The following is a 14916-nucleotide window of genomic DNA, read 5'->3' on the forward strand; positions in this document are numbered from 1 at the left end:
TCTTTAATTGGATTTTGCAGGTTGCTCCTTTGAATGGGTTTTCTATTATTTGGGTTGTTGATCTATTTTATGTAGTGGAAAAGAAAATTTGAACCCTCTTGGTCTGTTCAATCTATTTTTAGATGGGCTAATTCAGTAGCCGATTGTCTAGCTAGGAAGGCTCATGTCCTTTGCTAAGTAGGACGGTTTGGTCTAATTCCATATCTTGGCTTCTTAAAGCTTGTACTCAGGATGTTTTGGCTTTTTCTTGCCACTCTGCTAATTAAATTTTGATTACAAAAAAAAAAAAGATTTTTTTTGACCCAAAATCGAGTCAAATAACCAATTCAAACCAGTTTACACTGTTATCAAGAACTAATAGAACCAACTAATGTAGAATTGGTTAATTGACAAGAACAACACCTACTAGTGAAAATGTTATATATTCAACCTTGCTAATGGCATTATGTAAATGGTAACAAAACTGAACTTGTTGAAAGTTGAATATGGGAAATTTGTTGAAAGGTGAATCCAAATATGTTCCAGCTTTGGAGAGAGATGTGCAAGCGTGAGCCTGAGCATGAATGTCCGGGGTGAGTTCTGCGGCTCTCCTCGTTTGACGGGAACTCACTCATCCAGGCATCCAGCGTTCTAAGCCAGAGACAAAGATTAGAGAGAGAGAAAGAGAGATACAGAGAGACACAGAGACAGAGAAGGGCAGATGGTATAAGAGTATAAGACAGAGAGTTATCGTTCCAACAAACGTCACCCAGCAACATCTGGTTGGCGACTAACGAGGGATGAAGATCCCAAAGTTATTCTTACAATAATGAATTTAAACTAAATAAATTTTAGTTGGGTTTCTTTTTTCTATTTACTTTTTTTAATTTTACCCCCAAAAAAAATTGGGAAATGAGAAACGAAGAGATATGATAATCTGAAGAAGGAAAAGAAGAAAGAAAATGAAGGAATTACCATTAATCTCTCCGTCAGCCAAGTTCTTCCGTTCTGCCGTTTCTCTCTTGGTTCTTCCCTCAAGCTGAACCTGAAGGTGGTGGGTGGGTGTTGCAGGTCAGAGGTATTCAACCACTCTCTTTGTTTGTATGATTTTTCTATTTAATTTTTTGTGAAGTTAGATCGAAGTGGGTAATAGAAGATAAGATAAGATGCAACACAATTTGTTCACCACGATTCGTAGTTTGAAGGTTGTGGATGGATGTAAGGGTACGCAAGTTTATGCCCTAAACCCATCTGCAAATGCCGCCGGAATTGGTGGTGGAGGAGATAAGCTTCATGATCATCTTAAAGCAAGCTCTATTCGTTGTAAATCTTTGCAAAACAACTCCATAAACGAAATTCTTCTTCCTTTTGGGCTTCCTGTGACTGATCTCCTTGAGCCCTCAATTGAACCACATCTCAGATTCGTGAATTTCGTTGACACCCTTTCGGATGTCTACCGTCGTATTGAGGACTCTCCTCCCCTTGAAAAATCCGCAGTCTACCTTGAACAATGCTCCATTTTTCGTTGTCTCTCGGACCCAAAACTATTCCGACGGAGTTTGCGTTCTGCACGTCAACATGCGGTTGATGTTAATTCTAAAGTTGTGCTTTCGGCGTGGCTAAGATTTGAGAGGAGAGAGGATGAACTCGAGGGATCATCTTCCATGGATTGTAGTGGACGCAATATTGAATGTCCCAAGGCTGCTTTGGTCTCTGGGTACTTTCCAGATTCAGTCTACGATCCTTGTTTGTGTCGTTCGAGCTCGGCGGAGGAGGATTGCGATATGGCAGTTTCAATGGAGCAGGAAGAATGTTCGACCTCTGATGAAGAGGGGGACATCTCATTTTGCATTGGAGATGAAGAGGTTAGATGTGTTCGATACAACATTGCGTCTCTTTCGAGACCATTCATGACAATGCTTTATGGTAGTTTTACAGAGTCAAGGAGAGAGACGATTAATTTCACCCACAATGGGATATCAATAAAGGGAATGCGAGCCGTAGAGCTTTACAGCAGGACAAGGAAATTAGATTGGTTTCCTCCAGATATTGTATTGGAGCTTCTTCGCTTTGCAAACAAGTTCTGTTGTGAGGAAATGAAGTCAGCTTGTGATGTCAAATTGTCATCCCTGGTTTCTGATCTTGATGATGCCTTAATGTTCATCGAGTATGGATTAGAAGAGATGGCGTATCTTCTGGTTGGTTCTTGCCTGCAGGTCATTCTGAGGGAGCTACCAAAGGCTTTGCAAAATTCTAATGTGATGAGATTGTTTTGTAGTTCGGAAGCCAGGGAGAGACTAGCCATGGTGGGTCATGCTTCATTTCTGTTGTATTACTTCTTGAGCCAGGTGGCTATGGAGAATGACATGAAATCAAACACAACCGTCATGTTATTGGAAAGGATGGGAGAATGTGCAGTGTTGGGGTGGCAAAAGCAGCTGGCGTTGCACCAACTCGGATGGGCAATGCTTCAGAGAAAAGAGTACAAGGATGCCCAGAAATGGTTTGAGGCAGCCACGGAGGCAGGTCATGTTTATTCATTGGCAGGTGTTGCAAGGACCAAATACAAACGGGGGCACACATATTCAGCATTCAAGTTGATGAACTCCCTCATCTCGGAATATACACCAGTTGGATGGATGTACCAAGAACGATCTTTGTATTGTATTGGAAAGGAGAGGATGACGGATTTGCAAACTGCAACAGAGTTGGACCCTACCCTTACATTTCCATACAAGTACAGGGCAGTTGCTATGGTAGAAGACAATATGATCGGAGCAGCCATCTCTGAGATCAACAGGATCATCGGGTTCAAAGTCTTGCCTGACTGCATTGAGTTACGTGCATGGCTTAATATTGCCATTGAGGATTATGAAGGAGCTTTAAGAGACATTAGGGCACTCTTGACTTTGGACCCTAATTACATGATGTATCATGGACAGGTTCATGGAGATTCTGTGATAGGGCTCCTTTGCCAACATGTTCAACAGTGGAGCCAGGCTGATTGCTGGATGCAGCTTTATGACCGATGGTCCTCTGTTGATGATATTGGCTCTCTGGCTGTTGTACACCAGATGCTGGCCAATGACCCTGGGAAAAGCCTTCTACGATTTCGGCAGTCCCTCCTCCTTTTAAGGTGAGCATCATTATTTGTATTTCCTTTTCATAATTTTGTTAACCCCTTTAATGCTTTGTTCAAATGTCTTCTGTCCATAGCATCTGTAGACTCTTTATTTCTAGTGTTCTTGTTCCTTTTGATGATTCTCTGAAACAGATCACAGTTTCTTTTAATTGTTTAGCAATTATATCTATCGAAGAAGTGGGGGTAATAATATCATGAGAAGAGCCTTGTATGTGGTTTCCTGTTTGTAAATGCATGCGTTCTCAATCTACTCACAGAGTAGTGGTTGTGGAGCATGGCATGGACACAGTGCATACATCAGATGTTCAGCGTGTTTATTCTTGTTTCCCTGTTTTCTGGTTAAACCTTTCTTATGATGTTGCAAAATATTGGACATGAATGAAGCCTATTGTACATGGATGGCACATTGAGATTTGACACTAATCCTTTTTTTTTTTTGGTACAAAGGCGCTTTATATATAGGGGGTAGGGATATTACATATGCCGCCGGTAGCGTGTGTTGACACTAATCCTTTATCCAGTGCTGTGGTGGTCCATAATTTCCATATTAGGGTGAATGACAGAAATTAATAATCGTTTCAAAAAGCAAAAGATTATTTCGCTTCTGTTCTTCAGCTCTTTATTGGCGACCAATTTTATTTGGATACATGTGGCTGCTTCCTGCAGTTCTCTCACTGTCAAACAGTAGGGAAGAAAAAAATGTTGAACCAATATGTCTAAATCTTCCATCCACTCTTCAAATCTAGCCAAAAATGGAGTTTTAAGGTCTAGATCACTTGCCTTCTGAGCTATCATTTAGGACGGAAGCTAGGTTCTAATCTATGGTTTTAACAGTGAAGAGCTAAAAATCAATGGTCAGATATGAAAGGAAAAAGGATGATATATCTAATGAAAGCTTGATGCACTTTGTAGGGATGAGTGGTGCATAAGATGTGATCTTGAAAACCTCCAATGTATTTTGCAAAATCTGTCCTTCATGTGGCTTCTCTACACTTCTGCAGTGTACCAACTTGATAAATATGTCATTTCTTTTCAGTACTATGAATTATAATCACACACATGCACACAGAGGTCTTATAATCAGTAGGAGTCTCTGTTCGTCTTCTAATTTATTTTTCTTTTAGAAGAGGACACAAACCGATTTGTTATTATTCAGACAGCTCGCATTGTTTAGTTACATGATAGGAAAACAAATCATAATTGCTAAATTTGACAAGCTGGAACTATTATTCTGGGTATTAATAGAGGAAATTATGTTAAACTCCACCTTCTATCTTTGTCACTATTCTGACCTACCATATTGTTGCAGAATCGCTGATATTTGTGAATCATGTAGGTTAAATTGCCAAAAGGCTGCAATGCGCAGTTTGCGGTTGGCTAGAAATCATTCTAGTTCTTTGCATGAAAAGCTTGTCTATGAAGGATGGATTTTATACGATACAGGTCACCGTGAAGAAGCATTAGCTAAGGCTGAGGAGTCCATTTCAATTCAAAGATCATTTGAAGCATTTTTTCTTAAAGCATATGCTTTAGCCGACTCTAGCCTAGACACTGAATCGTCATTGTATGTTATTCAACTTCTAGAGGAAGCTCTTAAATGCCCTTCTGATGGTCTTCGGAAAGGACAAGTAAGTATTAACCATGTTCCAAGTCGTACCAATTGACAGAGAATGTTATTATCTTGGTCATATTGTGTGAAATGTGTTGTTTTTTGCAAATGTGATACATGCAGGCATTAAATAATCTTGGGAGTATCTATGTAGACTGCGATAAGCTGGATCTTGCTGCAGATTGCTACTTGAATGCTCTTAACATTAGGCATACAAGAGCACATCAAGGCTTGGCACGTGTTCATCATCTCAGAAACCAAAGGAAGGCTGCCTATGATGAGATGACAAAACTGATTGAGAAGGCTCGAAACAATGCATCAGCATATGAAAAACGTTCAGAATACTGTGACCGTGAAATGGCTAGGAATGATCTCAGCATGGCAACACAATTAGACCCACTAAGAACTTACCCCTACAGATATAGAGCAGCAGGTGTGCTCCATGGTCACTCTCTAATAAATCTGTTTCCTTGATATCTAGTTATGCAAGTTAGTTAACTGTTTATCTTACAGGCATGTGCTCAAGTCCTACAGTTCACTTGTTATTTCTTCTTGTATGATCATCTTAATTTTTTTCCCATACCCTCTTGGGTGTTGCTAGCTATACAATCTTGAAATTTCATGAATGACTAAAGTCAACCTTGTTATTTGGAGCTTTCTAACGGGCATAAAGCTCAAAGTTTGTATCACCCATCCATTGATGACAATCATTCCAAGTGCATTTGACAATGTGACCTATCTACAAACACTTTTTGTTTCAATAGCTTTTGCAGGCTTGTCAGATACAAGCCAGTTAATTAATCATTTAGAAGAGAAGAGAGGGAGAGGGGGGGGGGGGGGGGGTTGACAATTTGGAGGCTTGGGCCCTAAAGGCCTCTGCCTTTTCAAACTGTCACAGTTTTGGTCCTATCTTTTATGGGGGTCAAGTTAGTGGCCTGGGAGAGCTGGAGTGTTCATTGTGGTCCTTGGTTTTAGCTGTTGTAGTAAAAGTTTGTTTTTTTTTTTCAACTCAAAGAGAGGCCTAAAAGCCTGTTAAGTAATTTGATGTATACCTTGCATTTTCCGTTTATGAGTTGCAGGATTTGATTCAGGTCTATAAATTTGTCTACCAATGTAAATGCAGAGATGATGCAATAGACTGAACTGTGAAATGCCAGCATTGCTCATTGAAAACTCTATAGATATACTCTACTTTTCTACCTCCCTTCTCTGCACTAACTGTATAATTTGTTCTTCATATATTTTGCACTCTTCTTCCTAGTGCATATCTTGTATCTAATTTATCACAAGTCTGTCTGTCTTCTTGTACTTTTTTTTCCCATGCGTCCCTCCAGTTCCTTTTTCATCTGTTTCTAGTAACCACCAAATTTAACACCAATAGCTATTCCTACACCTAGAATTCTGGATATCTTATACTTGTTAGATAAACCATTGACTTCTGAAACTCACCCTGATTCTTTTTTTAACCTGAACTTTCATTGTACAGCTACCTCTTCTTTTGGCTGAGTATGTTAAGCTATCCTACTTCAGAAACCCAATCGAGATATTATCCTTTTCCAATCATTAGAGCGCTCCGTATTTTCACAATTTTATGTATAGAAAAAATGTATATTTAGCACTATTTTTCAACTATAATGGTCTGTTAGTTCTAGGTTTGAATTCATGAATTGGTTGCTAGTTCTCATGAATCTAGTCTTTGTTCAGATACATTCCTTTCTGCGTTCATTTTGAGTTAATTCTTGCTTTATATGGTTCAATTGTCTTTTGATTTATGCCCATTATTTATATTATGATCACATTAATTTCCTAGTTTTTGCTATGCCAAGTTCCATAAACTGACAAGGTATGCATGTGAAATACTCTGCTTAAACTCATTGATTCATTTGCACCCCTAATCAAGAGTTCTGTTGGACTAGACTGTCATCTCTAGGTGGTGGCTTACTTGAATCAAACCAGTCTAATTATTCTAAACATCATATATGAAGAACATGCTACGGTACATTCAAATAGCAGTCCATGATCTCCATCATGCATATTATTAGGATAGTCTAAGCAATTTCAAGGAATCTTATATGCATGATCCAAGTACAGGGAAATGATTGACGTGAACGGTGGGAGCATTAAATACTTGAAAAGCATTAATTCACACCCCCCCCCCACAGAAAATAATAATAATAATAATAATAATAGTTGATTCTCTTGAAAGCGTCAGCTAACTTTATTATGACATACCTGAATTGAGTGGTTCCCTGGTTTGAGGTTGCTAGATATGTTGGTTCTCCATATGGAGAGTTGGCTCTCAGAAAGGGAGAGACTTGACTTGCAGTTAAAACCCAGTCATAGAATGGCAAGGAAGTTGGATATGATCTTTATTAGTAATTATGGAGTTTTTTTTGCAATTTATGTTATAGTGGACTGACATTTATACCATTTAGTCATTATATCTACTTGTTCTGTTTTCCAAGTAATCTTTAGTTTTAAGTTCAGGACAGAATAAACAGTGACATACTATCTGCTTCTTCTAATGGTCCTAACCTTCAAATTAATTGATTATTAACATTCTATATTGGGTCCTTCCAGTGCTGATGGATGACCACAAAGAAGCCGAAGCCATTGCGGAGCTTACGAAGGCCATAGCTTTCAAGCCAGATCTGCAGCTTCTTCATCTTCGAGCTGCATTTCATGATTCAATGGGCGCTGCTGCCCCCTGTTTGCAAGACTGTGAGGCAGCTCTCTGCCTTGATCCCAGCCACACAGATACGCTCGAACTTTATAACAAAGCGCGGGAACGAGCTGTTGATCAACAAGGTAAGAAGTGATGAAGCAAGATGGGTTTTCCAAATATTTCGTCACCGGTGGTGAAGCCAACAGTTATCACCTCATCCCTCTCTGGTTTTGGGATTCTGGACTGTTACCTCTAAAGCAACCGAGTCCAGATTCATCACAGACCATGAAAACAGAAGATGAAGATGAGAAGGAGAAGAAGGAGAAGCTGAGAGTATTATGTATATATATTCATACCCCAATTATGAAATTAGATATGATTACAGCACAGGGTACAACTGCTGCCCATTAGACTGCTCCAGTGTTAGAGAGAAATTGTGTACAATATGAAACGAAAGCTTGTGATAAATTGGGTGCCCAGTGGTAGTCTTCACTTTGTCTTCTAACATTTCATCCACATTATGTTGTTCTCTTTCACAAGTTTTGCTCATGAAAAAATTTAAAAAAATAAAAAAAGGGCAAAAATGCTTTCTCTTGGACTCTCCCTGTCAATGCCATGGCTTTTGTATTTAGTGATAAACTCTAAGGGCCTGTTTGGTTATGCGAATCCAGAGATTTCAAATCTCTAGATTCACAAATGGGAGATTTTTACCTGTTTGGTTGTGTGAATCTCTAGATTCATGAAATCTAGAGATTCACATTTTTACACTAAAAACGTGAATCTGTAGATTTATGGGTATGAGGTGAAATCCAAAGATTTCATCCATACTATCAAAGCGTTAAAGATTTGAACCATAATTCAATAAATATTTTTTTAGGATAAATCTAGAAATTTCATTCCAAAAATTCAAACTAATCAAACAGTTAATTTTACGAACCATGACTCTAGAGATTTGAAGTCCGTAGATTTGAAATCTCTAAATTTTTGAAATCTACAGACTCAAGTAACCAAATAGGCCCTAAACCACTTTGAGATTCTTGTAAAGTTGAGTCTCTTGTCTCATTAGAGTAAATTGTTCTCAGCACTTGAAACCAAAAGACAATAAGGGCACGTTTGGTAACGGGCCAAAAAATACTTTCTGTCTTTTTTCGTTCTCAACATCGAAGAATTCCAAAAAGTGTTTGGTAAAATGAGTCTTTCTATCACTTTCAAGATGAATCGGTTCAATTTTCTTATTTAAAAAGGTTTTTTGCAAAACAACTGTAATTTGTTTTGTCGTTTTCAAAAAACAAAAAGCACGTCAAAGAGGGACACTCAGCCCAAACTCCATACACATGTAACTCTTTAACTCCTTTTTGCCTTCATAAGAAATTAAAAGAAAAATTCCATTGCCTCAAATGTTCTGGTCAGACCACCATTCTTTGATAAAAATACTAGAAAACGATTCTCACAAAGAACGTTATTTTCAGAAAAGATGGTTATCAAAAGCACATTAAGAATCCAAGTTCTCTTTGAAAAGCATGGGTTTTAAAACGGCTAGAATACTTAGTGGTTTAATTGTAAAGACAATTATGCCCTTATATATAATGGGATGAAGTGATTATTTTATTTATCCGTCTCCATTAAATTTATTTTCTAACAAATTTTCATGATTTCTTTTTCATTCTAGTCATTTTCTTTTCTTTTATCTTTTGTAAGGGTATTTAGGTTATCACATTTAATCCAAAAAGGTATTTTTAGAATTTAGAATGGCACATTACAAGTGCAATTTTGAGGTATTTTGCTTTTCAAAAGGTAAAATTGAATGGTAATGTTTAAAGATTTCTATTTTAGGGTGTTAAAATAATTTACAGAATTATTATGATTATAGTATAAGATCGTGTGAATTCATTATGCTCTAAACTTCAATTATGACTTTTTCTTTCTTTTATTTTTTTTGGGAACAGCGAACAGAAAATTAGTAATAAACTTAATTTTTGGGTGATAAACAAATAAAAAAAATAAAAGTCAATGGGCTTGCCATGTGACTGACACATGAAACTTCCTTATATTACTGAACCAATAATTAAAACTAAAATTTGTAATTTAGCTTTGTAAAATTGTGATTTGACAATTATTGCAAATGACCATTCAAAATTTTGAATTTGATTATTTATATTTTTACCACCGAATAGTTAATTCGGTTAGCTCCGACCAACACCTATTAGTAAACAAGTCAAATTTTAGATACATAGGTATTTTTATATTATGCTAGTAAGAACTGCACGTGACCATACATGTAAGAAAAGAAATGAAATGTCTTGAAAATCAATTTTTAGTTGTATTGTAATTTCTTTATATTGGTACTTAGGTTTGTATAGAAAGAGTCACATTTTTTTTTTTTTTTTTTGGTTTGCCAACCCTAGTTTATAAACCGGTGGTTCGACCCGCGTCGCACACCTGGCTGTGGTGGGTGAGTCTCCCAAATGAGGATTTTTGCATCCACAAGGATTCGATACCGGAATCTTGCTTAAGCGATCCAAGCTGCTTACCACTTGGACCAACCCCCGTTGGTAAAGAGTCACATTTTTACTTTGTTCAATACTAACTTTAGTTGAGATGCATCTTCTTAGTACAAAATTTGGAACATTAATCTAGCTGTTCCATTGAAGCAAAATGATCTAAGCAATGAAACTTAAATAAATATTCAAAATCTGGAAGATGACAATACATAAAAAACAATGAATTAGCGAAGATTTAAGGAGAAGTGAACCTCTATAATGAAATTTACAAGAACTTCCTTGCTAATGCCTTGCTCTAGGCAAAGCTGCTTTTCTGGCGACATTCATCTTTGGTGATCCATTGGAGAAACTCTAATCACCAAAGAGTCCTTCCCTTCACCTGGTTATTCTCAAATTTGAGAATGTGACAGAGATGAGAGTGAGACTCACGTGGCGGTGAATGGATAGGGAATGAAAGATATATGTTAATGAGCATCCACTTGAATAAACCCATGATCATAAGCTTTTCACAATATTTCAAATAATTAATAACATGCTCTAAATTTTCACGGAAGAAGAGTATATGATTTTATATAATAGTATGATATAAGGTAAGGGAATAATAGATATGCCTCGGCGAGAGTTGAACCCGTGAACCTTGATTACCAAAAAAGAAGAAGCCAAAGTTGAACCCATTGCCTCTTTACTAACAGGTGTTGGCCTTGTTACTAAGCAATTCTATGTTGACATATGTCAGATTTTATCTTTCTTAATGATATATGTAATAACTATAAAGCCTTCAATTCCAAACCAACTTATATTTTTATTTAAATATACAGTTTTATTTTATTTTATTTATTTATTTATTTATTTTTATTTTTATCTCATTAGAATAAATATCCAATTATTTGTCAGAAAGAATTGCAAGGCTCTTACCAATTTGAGATTGGAGGGAGCCTTTTTTTTTTAGCTGAGGTTTGCTTGGGTAATCTTACGCCCGCACCTTGACTACATTCTCATGTGGTAGCTGTTACATTTAGTTTAAATATAAGACGAGGCTTCGCCCTTGATCCCGAGGGAATTTATACTCTTGACTTCCTATTTAGAGGTGTTGGTTTTATTCCAATTGAGCAACCCTTTTGTTGTTTCAATCATAGAAAAAAAAATTCGAGGGAAACTCAAGTTTCGACCAGGTGAAAATGGGAACCAAAGTGGAAAACTGGAAAATTTCAAGAAACTTAAGACTTTTTTGTATGGACTTTGCATTTAAGTTAATTAGAGTATAAAGAACACATTGGTTGTATTTTGCTAAAAAAATCAATGTAGATATGTCATTCAATGTAAATAACATCAATGTAGAGTTGTCCAAAAAATATACTATAAACTTAACTACTTAAGCACATAACATTCAATATATAATTTCTAACTTCAAAATAGCTGACAATAAAAAGAAAGTACAACTTAATGTCAAGAGGAGTGCCAATAATGGATACATCCTGTGAGCTGAGTAGTAGTAGTATTATGCCTATAACATCCACTCCTCTAACCAACGAACATAAACATCCCATGACATTTTATGTCTATGGTTGTCAAGGTAATTGACAATTGTAACTTTATGAGTCTGGTCATCAACATGCTTAAGATAACCAGCTTGAGGGAATACACAATTTGGATTGGGAAGTCCTGATGGAGGGGGTATTTGTCGTGGTATTTGGAAAAACATGAAATAAACAAAAAAATTAAAAATTTGGGAGAGCTACAAAATTTACAGGAAAAAGTGTTAGGTTTCCACGAAATTTCCCAAGTTTACATGAAATTTCCCATGTTTCCCATGAAATTTGGGAATTTTTTTTCTCTAATGAACCAACTAGTCCAGCTGGGTTGAACTAGGCTTCGACAAATTTCGACGAAATTTCGATCAAAACTGAGGACTTTTTTTTTGTCCTCATGAGTTTCGTTTCGACTTTTCAAAAATGCAAAATTTTGACCGAAATTTCATATGTTTCGACCGAAATTTGTACCGTGGTTTCAATTGTAGGTCCTATATTATTGTTTTCCACACTTTTCCACAAAATCTCACTTATTTTGTGGGACTTTATAAAGTAATGAGGTTAAAAGGTTAGCATCTCATTCAGCACACAAACTTTTTTAAATTGCTAACTTCCCCACCCCAGTTAATTGTTAGTAGGGCTCAGTCCACTTAATTCCAACCCAAACTTAAAGCTTACGATTATTTCTAATCGGATCCCACTTTCCTATTTTGATTCAAATAGTTAAATGTAGTTTTTTGGGTTTTTTCTTTAAATCTACAAATAGGGGCCTGTTTGTCTTCATTGAACAAATTTCACATTCTTTTGAATCGGTTGCCTTGTTGCGTCCAGTTTGGTCTGGGCTGTATTCTCCTTATCCCGCGCCTATTATGTTGCGCAACAAATAGTTTGTCTTCATTTGAACAACAGAAATTTCAGATATGATTTTTCTCTGTGAGAGCCTTGCTGTGTGTTACCGCTAGAGAGAAAAGCAAGAGAGAAAGAATAAGAACTACAACAAGAAGGAGAAGGAAGAGAAGCAAAGAGATTTTGGTTGCCATTAAAATCATCCATCTACAACTAGAGATTTATTTACAAGAATGACACTTTGTTAGATCTACTGCAATGTGGTATTTTTCTTACTTTGATTTCTTCTGAGCTAACCCTAATCTTTGTTATTACCAATTGATTGTTCTCTCAATTTGAGAAGGATATTTGTACTCATCTTTTTCTCATAGTGGATTGGTGCAATATTTGTCCCGTGGTTTTTTTCCTCTACACTAAAAGGTTTTTCCACGTAAAATTCTTAGCGTCGTTGTGATGATTATTTTTTTCCATTGTCCTACTTTATTATTTCTCAAATCCATAGTAGGTTATTGTGTTTGTTAATCCCAACAAGTGGTATCAGAGTCTGGTTGTGGTTAAATTATTTTTTAGTTATTAGTGTATTTTTGAGATGGAAGAAACAAATGCTACCATGATTAAACTTGATTGATCAAATTATGCAATTTTGAGACAGAAAATAGAGGATATTCTTTATTACAATGACTTGCATGATCCAATTAAGAGAGGTGAGAGTAAATCAAAAGATAAGAGTGACAGAGAATGGGAAAGGATGAACAGAAAAATTATATGTACCATTAAAAAGTGGGCTAATGATTGCATGTTTTATCATACAATGCTAAAACACTTTGGAAAATAATTGGAGAATCTTTATGAGAGGAAGACAACAAAAATAACGTTTTTTTTTTATTAGAAAACTTATTAATTTGAAGTATAAAAAGGGAAGTTTTGTCGCTAACCATTTAAGTGAAATTCAGAGTTTGGTGAACTAGCTGACTACAATATAGATGATTTTGGATAATGAACTGTAAGCAATATTGTTATTACTTTCTTTGTCTGACACTTGTGAGACTTTGGTTGTTTTATTAAACAATTCTGCACCACAAGCTTAGTAATCCTTAAGTGTTGTTAAAGACAGTATGTTCAATGAAGAAGCCAGAAGGAAAGATGTTGGTTTAGATAATTCACATGCTCTTATCATGGAGAATAGGGGGAAAGTAAAAACAAGAGATCAAAGAATCATAGCAAATCAAGAGGCAGATCAAAATCTAAAGAAGGTAGAGAGTGTTTTCACTATGATAAAAAGGGTCACATGAAAAGAAATTATTGAGAATGGAAAAAGGAACAGAAAGGGGGAAATGATCAAAAGAATTCAGATTACAAAAATACTACAACCACTATATATGATGATGAGGAATTTGTGGTGTTTTCTTTTGAAGAAGATCAACGTAATCATGTTGCAGACAATGATGTTGAGTGGGTTATTGATTCAGTGGCATCTTTCCATGCCACTTTCACAAAAGAATTCTTCACTTTATATAAAGCATGAGACTTTGGGACTGTAAAAATGAGAAATGAAAGTTGTTTAAAAATTATTGGAATAGTTGATGTATTGGTGGAGACCAATGGTGGTTACACACTAACCCTGAAAGATGTGCGCCATGTTCCAAATATACGTTTGAATTTGATCTCTGTTAGTGCACTGAACTGGCTTGGTTATGAAAGCCATTTTGGAAATTAGAAAATGAAAATTTATCAAGAGATCACTAATGCTTGCGAAAGGAGAGGCCTACAATACACTTTACAAAGATATACATGAATGAATGCATAGATGGATTGAATGCATTAGATGATGAGACATCACCAAACTTGTGGCACAAGCGACTGGCTTACATGAGTGAAAAGCACTGCAAATTTTGGTAAGGAAGTCACTCATTCCCTTTGCCAAAGGTATGTCATTGGATTCTTGTGATTATTGTTTATTTGAGAAACATCATAAAGTATATTTTAAGAAGTCTTCTGTTAGAAAATATAATTTGTTAGATTTGGTTTATCTGATGTTTGTGGTCACATTGAAGTTCAATCATTAGGTGGTAATAGATATTTTGTCATGTTTATTGATGATACTTCACGAAAAGTATGGGTGTATTTTGTGAGAACTAAAGACTATGTATCTAAGCATTTTCAAAATTTTCATGCTATAATGGAGAGAGAAATAAGAAATAAATTAAAGTGTCTTCGAACTGACAACGGAGGGAAATACATATCCACTCTATTTGAAAGCTACTATTTAGAATATAGAATTTGACATGAAAAGACAGTTCCTAGTAGCCCACAACATAATGGTGTAGCTGAAAGGATGAATCACACCATTGTGGAAAGAGTTAGAAGCATGTTAAGAATGGCTAAGTTGCCTAAGTCATTTTGAGGAAAAGCAATTCGTATAGCTTGTTACCTAATCAATAGATTTCCAAAAGTGCCTTTAAATTATGATACTGTCGAGAAAGTTTAGACTGGTAAAGATGCTTCTTATAGTCATTTAAAGGTATTCGGATGCAAAGCTTTTGCACACGTGTTTAAAGAACATAGGACAAAGTTAGATGATAAAGCAGTCCCTTGTGTTTTTGTTGGCTATGAAGATAAAAAAATTTGGTTATAGGTTATGGTAT

The 14916-nt window shown here is 36.1% G+C and overlaps 1 protein-coding gene across 1 annotated transcript; it reads left to right on the forward strand.

Annotated features, from left to right (window-relative positions):
• Positions 1 to 464: 464 nt before the first annotated feature.
• Positions 465 to 7995, forward strand: LOC149007752 (ethylene-overproduction protein 1-like). Its single transcript, XM_089165866.1, has 4 exons — positions 465 to 3115; positions 4458 to 4749; positions 4854 to 5163; positions 7311 to 7995. Exons 1-4 carry the CDS (start codon positions 1146 to 1148, stop codon positions 7547 to 7549), a joined length of 2811 nt encoding a protein of 936 aa, XP_089021992.1. The 5' UTR covers positions 465 to 1145; the 3' UTR covers positions 7550 to 7995.
• The last annotated feature ends 6921 nt before the right edge of the window (positions 7996 to 14916 follow it).

Source organism: Hakea prostrata, chromosome 8 (assembly GCF_041222555.1).
Source record: "Hakea prostrata isolate BN-2017 chromosome 8, UWA_Hpros_2, whole genome shotgun sequence".
Taxonomy (NCBI): domain Eukaryota; kingdom Viridiplantae; phylum Streptophyta; class Magnoliopsida; order Proteales; family Proteaceae; genus Hakea; species Hakea prostrata.

Coding starts and splice junctions, on each gene's coding strand:
- LOC149007752 (XM_089165866.1), top strand. CDS start 1,146: ATGCAACACAATTTGTTCACCACGATTCGTAGTTTGAAGGTTGTGGAT. Junction 3,116..4,457: donor CAGTCCCTCCTCCTTTTAAG/GTGAGCATCATT, acceptor TGAATCATGTAG/GTTAAATTGCCAAAAGGCTG. Junction 4,750..4,853: donor ATGGTCTTCGGAAAGGACAA/GTAAGTATTAAC, acceptor TGATACATGCAG/GCATTAAATAATCTTGGGAG.